This window comes from Drosophila takahashii, chromosome X (genome assembly GCF_030179915.1).
Source record: "Drosophila takahashii strain IR98-3 E-12201 chromosome X, DtakHiC1v2, whole genome shotgun sequence".
Taxonomy (NCBI): Eukaryota; Metazoa; Arthropoda; class Insecta; order Diptera; family Drosophilidae; genus Drosophila; species Drosophila takahashii.
Window position 1 is genome coordinate 10091694 of NC_091683.1, and position 19605 is coordinate 10111298.

A 19605-nucleotide genomic window follows, 5' to 3' on the forward strand; every position below is an offset into this window, starting at 1 on the left:
GCAATCATTTTAATGAGCAATAAAGTGTTGCATACTTAAGAGGGCAAACGTGGGAATTTCGGCGGCTGTGACAAAAAACAAGAAAAGCGACCGCAAGGAAGTGAGAAAAATAAGGAAAAAACTAGAGCACACACACACACGCATTTGTATATTTATGCATGTGTGCAAGATGCTTAAAGCTCTAAACTTGCCAAACAAAAATCAACTTTTTTGGGATGGCAAAAAGCGAGTTATAATGCCGCGAAAACAAAAAAAAATTCTTCATTGTTTGACTGTTGATAAACAGGCATTTAACTTGAATTATTCCTGAAAAATGAGCAAACTTTTTCCAACTTTTTTCCTGTTGTTGTCGAGGAAGGGTTGCTGTTCGCAAAGGAAGGCAAAACCCAGGGCCAAGGGCCAAAAAGATAAGGCCGTCAGGTGAGCGGAGAACAAAGGGGGAGTCGAAGGAGAAGGAAGGGAGTGGCACACACACAGAGATTCATAAGCACACACACATTCTCGAGTCAGCAATTGCAACTGCAGGATGTGCGACGAACGAACCTGGCTAGATAAATAATTATGTCAATTTTCCGGCTGGCATTTCACAAAGACAATTAAATCCAGCACCTACAGATTTATCTCTTCTCGTTGGATTCTTGGAAAAAAGAATCCATTATTTATCCACAAAAATTCCATTGAAAAATATTTGTATGTATGTTAATGGCAAAAATCGTTAACGTATACTTTTAATTTGTTTATATAAAAAAATTAAAATAGGAAATAAGTTGCAAGCTTTGAATTTGGATTTTGTTGGATTTTTTAAAAAATCTTTTGCAATCGTTCGATTTTTTCGCCTTGGCTTACTTTTACTCACGGATGTACTCATATTCATATCCAAAGAGCCGGCCCGAAATGTCAGTTATTTTTAATATTTCTGCCGTGTAATATGCGTAAAGTGAGTATTTATGTTATGCACGCACCTCGCCCCCTCTCTTTCGCTCCGCCCCTCTGCCGTCTCCCTCTTTTATTGCCGTGTCATGTGGAGTGTGGCTCGTTCCGTCTCTTTCTCGTCCTCTTTCTCTTTCTCTTACCTGCCACATTTCTCATGGCTCATACAACAAATTTTATTTATTATCATTTCGTTTTTTTCGTTCTTTTCTTGGGTTTTTGTTTTATTCATAAACACACATGACGTATTGTTGTTGGTGTTGTAATTTATACGTGTTGTTTATTTTATACCAATTTAATGCAACTATATATGCACGTGTGTGTGTGTGTGTGTGGATGTTTGGACTAAAACATTTGACATGTAGTCACGTTCAGATGGGAGATACACATACAGATACAAACGTATGTTGGTCAGATGAAGCAGCAGAAAAGTTTTCCCATTTTTTCCTTAAAGTCAACATTGAGGATCTTGGGATGCGACGAGCTTTAGAGATGACAGAATTTATGAAAAATAATTGGAAGCATTTGTTGTGTAATGATATTTTATTAGTGCAAAATTTTTCATTTAAAAAAGTAGGATATAGTATTAGTATTTTGGTCAAAAAATGGAAATAATGATTCAAATATGGATTGTCATACCTCGTTCAGCTCGTAATTAAATTCCCAATCGATTGGCATTCAAACCTAGAAATTTTTAAATTTTGTAATTTTTTGTATAAAATTGTGATGTTACCCCTTATCAAAAATGCGAAAATTGGTCAAACAATAAATTTCCCAGAAAGTGATGGGATTCGTTAGCATAGGTCGATAGCTGTTCAGAACAGTCCGTCTTTTAGCTGTAGGCCTTAAATTATCCAAACTACGACTAAAAAACCGTAAAAAAGGACCATTTTCGTCGAAAATTCGAATCCATATTTTTCACCCTACAATATCAGTTTTTTGGCCGTAACAATAAAAATAATGATCCAAATATGGAGTGTCATACCTCGTTGAGCTCGTAATTAAATTCCCAATCGATTAGCATTCAAATCTAAAAATGTTAAATTTTTACCAATTTTTGCAAAAAATTATGATGGTAATCAAAAATTTGAAAATTGGGTCAAATATATTTTTTTTTAATAAGACGGAAAGTGCACTGATATTGTTTATTAGGTTGTTATCTGCCCAAAGCAGTACGTATTTTTAATGTGGGCCCATTTTTTTCCAAGTTACAGCAAAAAATCGATTAAGTCAAACAATTTTACCTGCAGTCTGAACTTCCCCTTCTTCTTCTGCTCCTTCTAAAGGTTTATGTAGATTTAGTTTACTAATTTATATATCTCAAATATGACACTTTCGTAGCTACTAAATAAATTTAAGGAAAATACCTACGCAACTCCAAATGAAGCTTTCCCTTTTACACTTTTGCCGCACAGCAATAAATTCAAGTGAATGTCATTCCGGGAAATCCAGTAGATAAATGCAAACTTTGCCTGCACTTCACTGCTCTGTCATGAGATCAGTCCACTTTCAGTGGCTCAAAGCATTCCATTTATCAGCATGGAATTTTCGAGCGTTCGGGGGACACTTTTCCCGGCCACTTTCCCTGGGCATTTCAGCCACACATTTTAATTACCATTCCGGCGATGTCCTGGCAACCGGCGGAGCGCCCCACTCTTCCAAATGAAATGGAATTCAAAACATACACAAAAAATACAGAAAATAAAACAGAATGGCAAAAAGAATCAGAGAGACAAACGAAAGCCAAGCCGAGCAGAAGCAATAAGGCAAAGCCGCAATAAAAGTTGAAATTCGCTTCCGTTGCCTAGGTAAATGCAAATAATTAAAAACGCCCAGGCACTTATGTATATCTACTACAACCTTGACTTCTCGCCCAAATAAAAATACACAAAAAAGGGGATGCGAATAGAAAGACAATCTCGTCCATTGATATCAATCAAAAAGGATTATGAATCGGTAAAAAGCGAGCTAAAAATATGGATTGGCCGTTGTGGAAATTAACATATTTCCACCCGCTTTCCAAAAACTTTTCGCAGCAGCTGCCAATTGCCAGTTTGCTTTTCCGTTTTCCTTTTTCTTTCTGCCAGCTGGATGCCAAAGCCCCTCCCCAAAAATACCCCTAAAAAGATCCTGTTAGACACTTTGAAGATGTCAACGGCAAAAATTGTTTGCGGTCTCGACTTCAGGTGCTCGGCGAACGGTTTTGAATTTAAATTTCGCGGACCAAATTCCCCACCTCACCTCATCCCAGAGAGCACAGCCAATAAAATCGTTTTAGTATATTAATTAAAAGCTCTGGGTAAATACAGAGAGCTACCCCCTCTCCACCCACTTTCACTTTTCCGAACGAAGTTCGCAGCTGCTGCTCTGGATTGGATGTCTCGTTCAACGAAGTCCTTGCCAATTATTCAGGGTGCGAGCAAAGGAGCAAAGGAGGAAATCGAGGAGGGTAACCGAGAAATGTTGAGCAACCAAAGGGCTCAATGGGATTAATTCAGGTGCATAAATGAACCGATTCAAGGAAATATCGAAGAGAACGAAAGATAGAGGGAATGCGGCAATTATTAGAACACTAGCAACTAATTAAATAAATTATTAATGTTGTTAGATCTGTAACACTTTTCTAAAGGAATAACAAAACTAAATTTTCCGCGACAAAACATATTTTTGTTAAAATTCTCTTTTTTTCTAAAAAATTCAACCATTAATTAACAAACTCAAATTTCAGTTTAAACTTTATTTAGCGGTTAAAGAAAATGCAAATCAACTGAAAGGAGAGAAAAGAAAAAACACGATACGATGAGAAATCAAATTTGATTTTTTTTCAGGTATTTACGCCGCTGGCATTTTCCCCGCATATGTATTTGTTTGTTCGGTTGGGTGTGCGTGTGTTTTCTGGGGCATTGTATTTTCCTTTTTTTTTAATTCAATTCCTGCACCAGAAGCGGTGAAAATCGGGAGTGGCAAGCAAAGCAATGGAAACCTTTCGTTGGGTGCGTGGCTTATGTTTTTTTTTTAATTTACTTCTGGCCTGCCTCACCCCCTTTTACCCCAGCCAGAGGGCAAGTCAATACGTTGCCAATTACTGTGCATATGCAAACAGAAGCCCACACACGCACACACACGCGCAAATGGGAGAAAGAGCCAAAGGTGAAAGGCGGCAGGTGAATATGCAGATGATTGTAAGGCTATCCAAGTTATCGATAACATATGCTTCAAAGTGCCATCGCTGGGAAAGAGATCAGAGATGGGTTATGAAATATCTTGCTTTCAAGGATTTCAAACATTACTATTTAAGTCTTTTCTGATTCGAAATAAGTTGTAAATGATTTAATTTGTGTAAATTTGTGTGGGCCATCGAAGATATCGATATAAATATGATTGCTATCCATAATTAAATTATTATACCTTTTCAAATATGTTTATGAAAATATATTTGTATATCAATACATTTTATTTAAACTTATTAAATAAACCCACACAAAATTTCATAATTCGAAATGGAGGAGAAACATATTTTTTCAGTAATTTTCAAGTACATAAATCCCTAAAAACTATCTAGTATATATTTAAATTCTAAGTGTTCTTAGAACTTTAAAAGGCTAAGACTCAAAGAAGTCCTTGCACACAGATGACATTTCTGTTATGAGCCAAAAAATGAGTTCATAAATCCTGATGACACGAGATGAGCACAATAATGCCGGCATTTAGTCAGTCACATAAGCCGGATCCTCAACTTTTCTGTGTGACAAAAATATATCCCGGCCACTTTATCCTTGCCTGTGTTGGCCTGTTTGGCAGCTTTTGCCGGATCCGACACCTCCAGTTTGTTTTTATTAACTGCTGACGAAGGATTTACCAATCATCTGCCCTTTTGCACATTCAAATTACGGCGCAGAGAAGTCGAAACGGGAAAAATAATAATAATAATGCGGGCACGAAACGAAAATCAGGCGAAATTAGGAACGGGCCCCGCCCCTCGTGTATACATGTGTGTATTGATTGCCGCCGGAAGGACATTGCAAAACATTGCGATAAAAATCCATTTAGATGCGCAAATAGGCAAAAATCAACAAGGAAATTGTCTTTGATGAGCAGCGAGACGAGACGAGACGAGGGACAAAAGCATATATCCCAGTATATATAGCAGATTTCTATGTAATGGCAGAAATTTGCGCTAATTTTCTCGCTTTTTCCCCGTTTTGTGTCACGCTGCGAGAATCGCTAACAATTGAGGGATTTGGGGAGCGCAGAACGGGAGCAGAAAAGTATTTAATAAAACAATTGTTTTTCCCCGCGCAACACGAATTTTTGACAGCTGTCAAAACTTGACTGCACAACCGACTTCCCAGCAGAGCGTCAATAATTCATTTACTGACAGTTAAAGCAATTAAATTGGGTCCCCACATCCCGAGTCCCCACCAAAGTCCCCTCTCCCATTTGGGATTTGGGATTCGGGGACTCCTAATACGTTTATTTGCATTAAATTCGATGTGAGTGGGGCGAAAATTCTGAGAAAAGCAAATTCTAAGATTTTTGAAAGGACAAATAATTTGGGAAAAATAAATCTTTAAATTCTTCGTAATTATGAAATGGCGGAAAATTGTTTATAAAAAAAAGTAATTCATTTAAGTATATGTGAACTAAAAATATTCTTTCGATTAAAATAGGTTCTTCAAATGCCTGAAATTGCAAGAGTTTAATACCAGATATTTTTGTATAACTTAAAAAAGGTTTAAATATTTCAAGAATCAATGAATTAAATTATTATAAAGTATAAAAAACATCGTATCAAAAATAAATCAAACACCGAATGATCTCAAGAGTTAAATTTGCCATGATTTAAAGATTTAATTGCAATCGCCAAACTATTTATTTACAACAAAGAAGGCGAGAGGATGGGGAAAAAGTCTGAGGCTAACCGGAAAATGTCAACCGCCCATCTGTGTGTGTGTGTGTGCTTATGTGTGAGTGTGTGGAAAGCGCGAGGGAAAAGTGCAGAAGCTGGCCGGCTGAACGCTCTCTAAACTCATTTAATCAGCACAAAGCGCTTAATCTCACTGGATGGATAAAACGCACACGAGGGCCAAAGGAGCGAGCACATATCAATCAGTGTTAGCCGTTTATATAATACGGGCTGCATATATGTAGTACGTATATGTGTGGCTGCCCTGGCAACCCTGGCAACCACCGTGCAAATTTAATCAGCTATAATGCACTTCATCATGAACTTGATGGACTCTCCTTGGGTCGAAGGGCGGAAGAGCCCTCAAAAGCATAGTGTGTGTGTGTGTGGGGAAGAGCCGAAAAGTAAATAATGACAGACATGTAAAATGTATTAGCCCGGCAAGAGCAATTTACACAAGTCAATTGAATATTTACAAAGAAAAACAAACGACGACTGTAAACCGAGGCATGCGAAATATCCGGAAAAACTCTCGACTGGAATTCGAGGGATGCGAACGATGCTGCTGCCGATGACATCGCACAGTTCAAATTCAATCGATGGAATGTAAATCACAAATATTCCGAGCAAAAGGCGCGCCGACTGTGATAAATCAAAGGGCGATGGCGAAATGAAAGCGGGGAAAACTGATTTTGAAACCAGAGAATATAATAAGAAACTAGGGTGAGAAACAAAACTTTAGTCCTTTTAGTTATTTTTGTGTTAAACAAAAAGATGAATAATAAATAATGCAAGATTTTTGCATTGTTTGCTAAGCAAATGATAAAGTAATTGCACGCTTATTAAAGCAATTGAATTGTTTATTAAATTATCAAAATAGGAAATGTGCTTATATCGACTTGAAAATATTTTTTAAAATACTTTCGGAAGTATTAAAATTTTAATATAAACCTAATAATATTTAGTAAAACCCAATCCTGCAGAGCAGAGACATTATATTATTAAGTATTTTCAAGGATATTCATTATTATTTTCTAAGTTTCAAATTTAAACGCTCTGTTTATCATTTTTCAGCCCAATTGCATGTTGTTTTAGTGTTTAGTGACCCGCCCAGTACATTCGAGCTTGACCTGTCCCCAATTACCCAATAAATCGCCTACAATGCTCCCCTGCCCCTCGACCTTTTTGGCCAGGGATCGTCCTGTTCGTCCTGTTGCCATCCCATGCCATTACATGACCCATTCCATGTCGTGACCTGGCCCCGTGTCACCCATTTAATCGGCCACAAATTTTTAATTGACCTCCGTTGACGTGTAATTAATATCTGATGTCGTTGCTGCCGGCTGGGTCGCTTTGTTGGTTGGTTGGATGATTGTTTGTTTTTTCGTTTGCTGGTTTGCTGGTTTGCTGGCCTGCTAATGTCGTCCTAACCGTCATCATCACAATCATAATCGTCGAAATGGAATAGCTTTACCCCTTTATTTGGGCTATTTATGGCCCAAGACCGAAAGCCCTCTGTATATTTGTGGTATTTATTTATAGCCTCCCCATTTCCGCCAGCTTTCACTTTGTACATTAGCCGTTATGATTGCCATGGCAGAGCCATGAGTATTCCGTCGTATTTGCAGTTGCATTTTCGGGTAGCGCGGCGCACATTACGCATACGACACGTTGCATGCGACAATCCGCAGCCAATTCGCTGCAGCCTGCAAACCCATTTCGTCTGCGGTCGGGCCGTTAAAACCGTTTTGTGGTTCGAACAGCGACCAAGGAGAGTGTAGCGAGGACTAGACGACTTGTTGGATACTCTACTTAAAATCTGAAATTTACAAAAAACGGATGTGGGCAATTTTTAGAATTCTAAAAACTTTATAAAACATTTTGCAAAAATATTTGATTCCAGTAAGAAAGATCCTCAATTTCAGTATCCCTGAATAATTTTTCAGGACAGGAGATAATAAAAACAATAATAATAATAATATGAATAAAAAAAATAATTTTTCAATATTTTTTAAAGGTTGATTTAAACCGTTTTTTTTAAATAAAAATTATATTCATAAGAATAATAATAAAAACGTTTGCAAAAGCAAAATTAACAATAGAAATGGTTGATTTTTTTGCAAATAAATGAGAGAAAAACAATAAGAAATTGACTCCCAAATGCAGTGTATTCTCCCACCCCACACACACACACACACTCATACATACATGCATACAGGTAAGACAGGTGAGCCAAATTGATGGACAAACAGCAGCACGCGAAGGTGAAGGAGGAGAAAGAGGAAAAGGAGGCCAAATGACGGCTGAAACGAGGGTAGAAAGGAAACGAATCAGCATCCAACTACGATTGCCAATTTCATGGGTTTTCCCTCCCTCCATTTCCCACCATTTTCCCCTAATTGAAACTTGTCTTTGGCCTTTAAGCTACAGTTATGCGAGTGTATAGCCCACTCATATATCATGCGTGCGCTCTGATTTATTTCCCATACATATTCGAGTGTTTGGTGGCAGGAAAAGCTAACATATTGATCACCATTAGTGGAAAATCAATACGAGCTAAGCAGATAGCCATTGTTTGTCGCTTCTGAGAAATACGCTTCCATGGCATAAGATATAAATGAATAAGAAGTATTAAACAAAAATTGATAAATATTTAAACAAAGGTTTACGGATTATATTTATTTTTATTTTTTGGCTCACAATATTTTTTAACTTTCCTTTCTGATCCAAAATTATATATTCCGATACCCACAAAAATGCTTTACATTTTTTGTAAAATATTTTATAGGTTCATAAAATAATAATTTAAAATTCCCAATCAATATTAAATATTTTATTATAAATAGTTTACTTAATAAATATTATATATGTTAAATATTTTAAAAATATATTTCCGATGTTTACAAAAGTTCGGTTTTTTTTTTTTAAATATTAAATGGGTTTTTAAATTAATCCTAAACGATTTCCAATCAATTCCCATAAATCGTAAAACGTAAGGACAAGATCCCAATTAAATGTGCCTCAAAATAAATGACGGGAAAAAGGAGGAAACCCTTAATCATTTTGCCTGGAGATTACGTTCAGCAGGCCTGTGAAAAATTAATTCACTCGCTGCACTCGTCGCTGATCCTTTTCAGTTAATTATTTTGCGCTCAGTTCCACGATTCCTGGGAGTATATATTCCTCTGTATATATATCATCAGGTGGGCTGGGGAAACGACTGGAAGGCACTCTCGTCATTAATCTCCCACTCTTTATTTGCATCCTCCTAATCTGTGTTCCCAGGCATTGCCCCGCCCCCTTTTTGCGACGCCTCCGCATTTTGGGGCTTTCCGTGGATTGTCGACGTGTCGCATTGTGGCCAAAATTTGTCATTTGTTGTGCGTTTAACATGCATATTGAATGGGGCTTCCATCGGGTGAAGCAGAAGAAAAAGTCCCCATAAAAATGGGGCTTGTAGAACACGTACGCACGACTCCGGGAGCACTGTGTTAAATAATTAATTACAAACCATTAATTAATTAGACAACGCAGTGTGGTGCGGTGGGGGGAGGGGGGTCATTAGGCTAAGCAGCCCCACGAAAACGGGGGCCAAAGGCCAAAGGACAAAGGACACTAGGAGAAACCCAGAGAGAAGGAAAAAAACCAGAGAAGTAACAGAAAAAAAAAACTGAGGGAAAAAAGGAACATTTGATACGACAGCTTGTACACATAATGCGGCCATAATCAAAAGCCTTTTCCCCTTTTTTTTTCTCCCCCTTTTTATATTGTGTCGCAAAGGGGTAGTACTCATATTTTATTGCCTACTCCTAGGCGTGAAACCATCCACCACTCAGCTACCCTTAATTAATGGTCAGTTCTTGATTTATATTTTTGGATTTAGCACCTGACATCGAATTTTGGCAAAGGTAAAAATCACAAAATACAATGAAAGGTTTTTTAAAGCCCCTGAAATTCAGATCTTTTTCTTCAATTTGTTCTTTGATTTATACCTTTTCTTCTGATACAAATTTCAAAAGACTAAAATCTCTATTATAGAAAAATAAGCTTGGAAATCACTTTTAAATGCCCAATAGTATGCAGTGAATAAACAATAGCCGTCTTTCTGGCCTAAAATATATTGTTGCATACTTTCAGACACCTATTTTGATATTTAAAAGTGATTTTAATAGGTACAAGTTGTGTTTTATTACCCTTCTCTTAATCCTTGAATATATGAGACCAATTTTAAAATCTATAAGATTTCCAAGCATGAAAAGCGGAACACTTGCTTCAATTTCTGGCCAAATAACAATCATATATTCTCGTATGCACTTCCATCTAATTTCATTCGCATCGAATTGAATATTTATTAGGTTCACGAAAATACCTTCCTTCCTTTCCGTCCATTGTTCATTATAAATTCATGCGCTGCATTTTCACCTGGACATTTTCTCAGTTGCTCAGCGGCCACCCGCCGATGGCATTTTCCCCGATGACAGTTTTGTATTTTTGGCCCCGGCTTTCCACTCAGCATCTCTCGACCGTCCACTATCGACTGTCAAATGGCATCGATTATGCATCACAGCATAATTCAAACTGTCGCTTCGCTTAACGTTTGCCATGAAATTCAATTGGCAATTGGCAGTAGATGGTATATGGTGGATGGTGAATCTAGCAAAGAAAAACTTTTCGAACCCACCGAAGGCCGCAGCCAAGTAAAAACAATTGAATTATGGGCCTGGGCAGCCGGAGAATGTGCGTCACTTGACCAAACTGCAAACTGCAGTGGGATGTGGGCGGGAAATGGAGCGTCAGTCTGATAAATGACCATCAAGAGGTGGTCCCAGCGAAATGGAGTGCAGCTGCCATGCCACATGGCGTATGCGCAATGTGAGAGTCCAAGAGGAGGAGGGGGAGGATGAGGAGGCGGTGGCGGTGGCAACAATTGCAATATTTGGCAGCAAATTTTATTGCCCAACACGGCCAGGCACAAAATATCGAGTTCATTTATCAGGTCCTGTTTGTGCGGCCAGCAAATTGGCAAACGAAACTGCTGCCACCTCAAAAAAAAAAAAGCCAAAAAAAAATGAACCACAAAAGATAAAGAGACAGTAGAGAGTGGAGTGTATTTTCCCAGAGTGTTTTCCCACAATTTGCCTTGCACTCGGCACAATTACTTTGATTGCTAATCAAGTGACAACTGCAAATTGACCAAAACTATCAATATGCATTACACACTTTCTCTTTCCGTCTCATTGTCACTTTTCCATCAATCATCGATTTTTGCCCCTTTGTTGGGAAGTATTTTTGCCAGGATATATTGAGGAAATGCACACATATAATAATTGACAGCTTTTATATTTTTGCATCTGCGACTAAGAGGAAAAAAGGAAATGCATGGGGAAATAAGAGGAAAGCCCAGTGACATTTTCAAATTCATACTCGCATATTCTCCTCCGATGCATCAAAGTTGCATTGAAAGACACTTCTTTTCCGGCGAAGGATTTTCGGAATAAGTCCCTGGCAGAACTCATCGATCAACCTGTCACCTGCCGACGAACAGGGAAAAGGACGAAAGGAAAAGGAAAAGGGTTCCGGATATGGAAAATTTTTTAATTTAATTTCACTTCCCGTTCAAACAGAGATGGCAGGTTTTCATATTATGTCTCTGCGATGAATGTCTTTATATGTATACACAAATTGTATTTTCTTGGTATAAATTTACCAATGCAAATAATTTGGGACTTGATCATTAAACAAAATTTACCCTAGTAAGTAGATATAAACATGTAATTAATCTCTGCTTATTTCCATACCAACTACTGATTTCTGCTCAGTATTTGTGATTTTTTCATCCGCAGCTATCAAGCATCTATCGAATATCAGAAAATCAACATTTTTAATTGATGAATCTATTAATCTATCACTGAACTTTTATTATCCCATCATCTTTGCCCATTAGCTGATGTTTATTGGCTCTTGAAAATTCACACGCCCAATTAGCCGATCGAATTACCAGGCAAATCTCCCCCCACTCTCACTCACAATCAGTCATGTTATCCTTCTTCTTTTTGTTTCGCTTTTCCCCTTAATGAATAGCGCTTTCCTCAGCATTGCAGAATTTTCCACCCGAATCGCTCAACGTGTGTAATTATCGGCTCTGCAGACGGAGTTTCACTGGCCATCTATTCCCCTGAACCTCCAGCCTCATTCCCATTGTAAATCAATCTGTCAGTTAATAACGAAGCAACCTTTCATTACCCCTTTGCAGATTCTGCCTCTGCCTCTCTCCCCGCTTTCTCACTTTCTTCCACTTTCTCTTTCTGTGGGCGGGCAATAAGCGTGTGCAAATAGAGATGCGGACAAACAAAACGGCCACTGCAAAATTAAAATGTGAAAAATGTGAATTTCAGATATTTAATTTTGAAAAATCTATATCATAATTTAAGAACAACTGTCTAAAAAATAATTCGAGTTAACTTGAAAATTAGGAAGAAAATTAAAGTTAAAATTAAGAGGTTAATAAACGTTCAACAAATGCATACCATTAATAAATTTAACAAAAAAATTAAAAAAATTAAATTATAAAAAAATGTTTACAAATTTAAAAGACTTTAATGAAAAGCTTTGGTAAATTATATTTTGTATTATTTTATAACCCCTTTTCGCTCAGTGTACTTGGTCTATACACACAGCATATCAGAAACGCGACGGCGGCTTAATTAAAAATTGTAAGTGGCAGTAAATTAATTATAACCGTTGCCCGCAAAGTGTTTGGCTTGCAGCATATGTGGGCGGTCGTCAGCGGGGGGCGTGGCACTGCCACTACTTTGTGTGTGGGTAAGTGTGTGGGTGTGTGTGAGTCAGTGGGGGAAGGGGGGATGTGCACTTCAAAGGGAACCGTTTTAATCAAATTTCGAAGAGTGGCACCGCTTGTGATGTGGGTGAAAACGAATAGAGGAAAATTGCCAGGCGGTGGTAAGACGGGGGAAAACTGTCGGAAAAGTCAGCTCTCATTACAATGAGATCTTTGCAAATTCTGGTCCCCATTTCCCCAACCTACGTAACCCGTAAGCAGCTGGAAAAGTCGCTCGAAAGTAGACAGGAAGCCGTGTCCCTTGTCCCTTGTCCTCTGTCCCAAAAACCAAAAGCGATCTATGTGTATAACCCAGGGTCCATGGACTACTGGTCCTCGAAATTGGAAATACGACAAATGAAAGAGGCCAGCAAGGAATGTCCTTTGATGGGGACCTTCCTTTGTCGCCCGATGATGGGAAGGAAGCAATTTCGAAATCACTCTGCAACCGCATGCCAAGTTCCCAATAAATTCAAATTGTATGTAGGTTGCTTCAAAGTTTAAAGGGGGCCTTATAAAGGTAGCTAGTCCTTTGTTCCTTTTATATCTTTACGTTTTTAAAGTTAGTTTAAAAACTAGCAAGCACAATTTAATTACGCTTTACTTTTAAAAATATTAAATGCAATTAATACAAAAGTTTCAAAATTTAAATTCTTGTGTATTTATTATTTATAATTATTTAAATAGATATTATATGAAAATGTATATGATAATTTATAATTTATCATTATCATAATTTTATAATTTATCATTGATAAATCCTTCTCTGGCTGCAATTATTTAAATTTAATCAATTTCTAGAAATTATTTAAACCTTAGAGGTAAAAGTTAATCGTACTTTTGACTTAGTTGAATTTCTATAAATTCGATACAACCACTATCATTCGAGTTTGACCTCCTTTTCGGCCTTTCCCCCAAAAAAAGAAGGAGAAAACATAAAAAAGGACTGCTGGCCAACTTCATTAGGCGGCCAAAAACATGAAGGCTAGTTCATTTCCCTCTCAGGGGTGGCCCGCAATCATAAAATGTTTTGATTCATTTGCAAGCTAAATTGAGGCAAAACATTTCAACTTTTCCTGGATCGCACCTGGCCCGAGGGCGGTATGGGCGGCATGGGCGCAAGAGGGCGTGGCAGCTTCCGCCGGTGAAGGCGAACTATCTGGCACAGGTCCATCCGCACAGGTTCAGTGCTTCGGTGCTTCATTTTCAGCCATTGAAGCGTGCCACCGATTGAAAATTTAATTTCCCGCCTATGGCGCTGAAATAAAAACAAGAAACCAAACCAAAAAAAAGAGGAGAAAGATGAAAACCCCAACCTCAGAAGGAGGAAAAAGGAGCAAGGGAAGCTGCGCCACCGGTTTCGACCAGGCCAATGTATTTCCGTTCGTATCCAAACCCCGGCAAGTGGATTTTGATTTTGATTTGGATTTGGATCTGGAGTCGGGACTTGGACTCCGTTCTCCCGGTTTCCACCGCTTTATTTGTAATAATCCAAATTGCCATGGGTCGAATCGTCAGACAGTATTTCCTGTTTCGACTGCCTGATTTATTTATTGAGCCGCCGAGCAGCTCGACAGCTTTCCACTCGACTTCAGTCACAGTCTGGGGCAATACAAAAATGTGAGGGCGCTTCAATAAGCAATAAGCAATTATCTGTTCAAAACAGTATGTATTTTTGGTGTAAGACCATTTTTGGCGAAGTTACAGCAAAAAAAAGAAAAAGAACAAAAATCAAAATTTTGTCCAAAACCCCAAATATCAATTTTACGCAAATTTGACTGAAACAATGGAAATATTGATCCAAATATGGATTGTCATACCTTTCTGAGCTCGTTATTAAATTTCCTAACGATTGGCATTTAAACCTTGACATTTTACTTATTTTTAATTTTTCGCAAAAAATCATGGGGTACCCCCTTATAAAAAAATTTAAAATTGGCGAAAATTTTATTTTTCCAAAATCACACGGAAAGTGTTATGGATTTATAGATAATTTTGTTATCTGTTCAAAACAGTATGTATTTTTGGTGTAGGACCATTTTTGGTCAAGTTACAGCAAAAAACAAAAGGAAAAAACTCAAATTTTTGCCAAAATATCAGATCTCAATTTTTCACAAAAAAATAATTAGTTTTTTGACTGAAAGAATGGAAATATTGATCCAAATATGGATTGTCATACCTTTCTGAACTCGTTATTAAATTTCCAATCGATTAGCATTTAAATCTGGACATTTGATATTTAGGTAAATTTTCGCAAAAAATCGTGAAACAATTTGCAAATTGCCGAAAATACCAATGCCAAATATTTTCCTATTGCAAAGTGTACCAATTTTTAGGCCTACGTTCACTGTAATAAATTCCTACTAATAGCCCTAATCTCCATCTTCATCTCATAGGTCTCTCCAAGCGACCGCTGGGCCCGCCGCATCGTAAAAGCAGTCTACCAAAGCATCAGGAGGTGAAGCGCCGCTTCCTGGAAATTTGTGATACGACCTTCTCGGAGGAGGTGAGGGCCGCCCTGCGCCTGCCGGCCTTCGACTCTTACGAGTGGGGCGACGCCGACGTCATCCACCTAATGCAGACCATGTTCGTCGAGCTGGGCTTCATCGAGAAGTTCAGCATTCCGGTGGACACGCTGCGCGAATGGCTCTACGAGGTCTACAAGCACTACAACGAGGTGCCCTTCCACAACTTTCGGCACTGCTTCTGCGTTGCCCAAATGGTGAGTTTTATTTTGGCTATTTTCAAATGCATTTTGTGGCTAAAACTGCACATTGGGCTTTTAAATCACCTGTAAAGGCGTCTAAGAGTATGCAATGATGAATGAGATACATTAATTCGAACTAAAAATAAATTGTTGCATACTTTTGGTCACCTTTTTGATTTTAAAACTAAACGCTCTCTTTTTCTTACCTTTTTCAACAAAATAAAAACTAGTCAAACCGAGAATCATTAAAATTATACAAATACATATTATATTTCACTTTTTTATATGTTCATATTTATCTTTCTTATTGATCATTAAAAGTAATATAGTTCTCCAAACTGAGGGGCCTTAAATTTCCTAAAGCTTCCTTGTTAGCTGGAGCTTTTGTGCTCGCCTGCGGATATTTTTTGCAAGCCAGTATCAATTGTTTGAAGTGAAATCGAATATGCGCTGTAGTTTTTCCTTAATGGCATTTCCCGGGGCCATATAAGTTGAGATACGTGTGAGATACAAATTATTAATAAAATACTTGAGCGTAGCATCTATAATAATTTCTATACTCATAATGATTGCATGTAAATGTGTGTGGAGGACCGACGAACATGCAATCGATATAATGTGGGAATTTTTGTGAGGCGCCACATAAGTATTTCTATATCTGAATCTGAATCGCTGTGTGTGTGCTCACCATAAGCGGCGCCCAGTTGTATGCAATGCAAAAATAAACTAAAGCGCCAAAGGGCAATCCACCCAAAACGCTCGCATACGTCTGAATATCCGAACATCTGAGCAGCAGAAAACACGTGTGAATGTGGCTTAGGACAGGACCTATTTTTAGCTGCCAAGAAACGCCCAAGAAGCGAAAGATACAAAGAATTTGTTTCTCTTTTCCTTTTTTTTTTTCAAATGGCAACACATTGGCCATGGAAAAAGGAAAACTAAATAGAGGGAGAGAGCGAGGGCGACCGAGTGACTGGTCACTCACCCAGCATTGTCCAAATAAAAAAGGAAACGAAAGAAAAACCCCCAAAAAACCACCCACCGAGCACTTAGAACAGCGACCCACTTGCCTGCTCAAGTGCCAGCGGAAGAATTTTTAACCTACATTTTTGGCAAATGAAAGCTGCTGGGTGTTGTTGCATCTTCAGCCGCGAGTTCCTTCCATTTACTTTCCCGAAAAATACCCTATGGTCCATAATGTCGGGGTATACCTATGAATAGGTACTTATAGGTCACAGAAAATATATTTTGTATTGTGAAAAAAAAATTTAAAATTAATTAGGCAGTATCGTCGTTTATTTAAAAATATTGTTATCATAGAAATAGTGACATCGCTTTTAAAAAAGCGTCTAAAAGTATGCAGTGAATAAAGGATAGTTGATTTCCAGATGAATTTATACGCCTATTCCAACTATGTGGCCAATTTATCAACTTCCAGTACAGGGTATTCCTCCTCCGTTACTTTCCCCTCTTGAGATGCAGATCTATTTGCCTAAAGTATTTTTTTTTACCATTTTTGAGGTCTCATTTTACTTTTTGTGCAACACAAATATAAGCTGAAATAAATTAAAATGCATTGTCACTGCCCAGCTTATTTCAATGGCAAACTTTGCCACAAAGAGTTGCACTTAGTGGGGCTCCACTGTAGCTCAACTTTCGGGGAAACTAAGACAAAGACACATATAGCACAGAAAAAAAATGAAGAGAAGGAAGAAAAGCGAAACGAAAACTTTAAGAAATTATTTTTACGGGCAACAAAGGCGAACAGGTAAAGGGCGGGCGAAGAGGAGTGGGCGTGGCAACAATGGCAGGCTGCAAGTTGAAGTCAACAATATGCGAGGCGAGGCGAGGCAAAAGGACGACAAGAGGACGAGGGAAAGTCAGATAGTCGAGGCATCAAGTATACGCACGGTTGCCCCATTGCAAAATTGCTGCCACAAGCGCAACTATGACAATCGCATTATTATTTTTGCCGTTGTTGCCGTTAAATATGTTTGCCATAAACCGCATTATGTGGCAGACAAAAATAAACAACAACAAAAACCATGGCCACGCAAACACAAATAGAAACACGAATAAAAAAAAGAACATAGGGGAGCGCCCATTGTCATCGTCCTCGTCATCGGTGACCACGTCATTGCCGTTCACCTGCGTTTCACCTGTGTGCACTATTTTTACGACTCCTTCGCCCACCACGGACACTCGCGAAAAATATTCCACAATCACTTAGGGCCAAGAAAATGCTCTAATTAACAAGGACAGCAATGGGAAAAACCATTTTGTAAATCCTTAAAATTTATACACACTTTTTTTGAGTTGGAAATATGAATTATATATTTTATTTGCAGTAATGAAACTTACTAAAAAATTGTTAAAATTCCAAATTTTTACTTTTGAAATTTTAAAGCTTTAATACTGTTTGTCCATTGGAAAAAACCATTGATTAATGGCTTCAAATCGTTAAGCTGCGACTAATATTTGCATTCACACCAGGACTCAAAAGCTTTTGGCATAATTGGCTATGCGAAAATTCCCCTTTAAAAATATGGCACATGAATCGATTGCAGAATATTTGAATTTCGACCTCCGGCTGGCAGATTTCCCTTCTCTCCGCCACCCCTTCAATTTTTATAGCTTTTCAGCGATCCATATGCGTTGTTGCGTATTTTACAATTCAATGGGGCCGCCCATTTGCATAGGCGGGTCATGTCCATCAGCACAGCAGCGGTAAATGAAATAGGAGTGTAAAATAAATAAACTAAGAAGTAAAATATTTTTTGTACTACCATTTAAAAATCTTGAACATTTTTTTTTAATTTGTTACATGTTGAAAATCTCCTAATTGAATTATGGTTGTGACCGCGACTGTACGTACTTGTTAGTGCATATAGTGCGTGTAATTTGCCCTCGCTGGTGTGTGAGATTTGGCATGTGTGTGCGTGTGTGTGCGAGGACTCAAAAGCCGTTTGCAGGACATGACAGTCAAGCCGTTAAGCGGCTTTCGTTCAACCTACAAACAGGCGAACAAAAATTGGGCATTAAGGCAGCGGCAAGAGCGTAAATTTAAATTATTGAACAGAAGCCCCCCCCAGAAACCGCACTTTTTCTACGTTTCCTTTCCCCAACACATTTTCCTCGGGGAATTTCCCCGCGTTGCCCCCAAAGCGGGCGTGACCAAACACTTTGACTAATTTCCATTGGCTGCACTTTTCATCTGACGCTGCAGTTGATTTCCTTGGTGTATTTTTGTCCGCTGAAAAGTTTTCCAACGAGCAGAAAATGCACCAACAACTTGCCACCCTTGAGAGTGGGTGGTTGTTGGGGTGTTCGGGGCTCGGATCCCGAGGTTCGAGGGGTTAGTTGTCTGCGTCTGTTTGTTGACAATGAATTTAGATAAACTTGCGAAATTCGAAACGCAAATAGCATTTGCATTTGCATAAATTTATAGCACCTCCCGCGCATACAGCCCGCATTTCTCCCAGAGAGATTTTGTTTTCACACCATATCCCCCTACATAGATATAGATATATATATCTAGCCCCCTCTCTTTCTCGTTCGCCTTTACAATTCCGATCTCCCCGCCCCTTTCACTCGCACTTAATGCCAAAGTAAACGCAATGGCGGCGAAAGTTGTGCAACAACTTTTACGACCAGAGACCCCAAAGACTCACCTCTTAGGAACCCACCCTTTCGGAACCACCCAACCACCCAGCCACCCCCTGCACCACCCCGCTTGCAACTTTAGTGCAAAGAGCTAAGTAAAGTTTGCGCTGCTTTCGTATTTCGAAGAGCTTCAATTGAACGCTGTTGAAATTCCTCGAGGGTCTCCGCCGCCTAGTCATCTTCATTTGCAGGTCCAACAGGCCGGGGAATTCTGCAGTCCAAGGATACGACTATCATACACCTAGTACTCACTGTGGAATAAAATATTTCAAGGCTTTAACACCTTAACTTTGACATAACTGGCATTGCTTATTTAATCTATCTGTTCCTATAAAAGGAAGGCCCTTTTTTTGTGCTGGTTGAGACCGCAGCAGAAATGGTTTGGCATACAAATCTTAAATGAAAAACCGAAATTCAGAATTGATTCATACAGCAGTTTCATTAACATATATATAACATTCAGAAGATATTAAAAATTTGGTATGCATAAATCAAATAAATACAACATTTTAATTGTAGTTCATTTTGTTGCGAACCCCTTTACGAATTCAATATGCCCGC

The 19605-nt window shown here is 38.4% G+C and overlaps 1 protein-coding gene across 1 annotated transcript in view; it reads left to right on the forward strand.

Annotated features, from left to right (window-relative positions):
* Positions 1-19605, forward strand: part of Pde9 (phosphodiesterase 9) — a 122601-nt gene that overhangs the window by 81416 nt on the left and 21580 nt on the right. The window contains exon 5 of the mRNA XM_044396106.2: positions 15071-15396. Coding sequence (XP_044252041.1) covers positions 15071-15396 — 326 coding nt within the window. The remainder of the gene's footprint in view (positions 1-15070; positions 15397-19605) is intronic.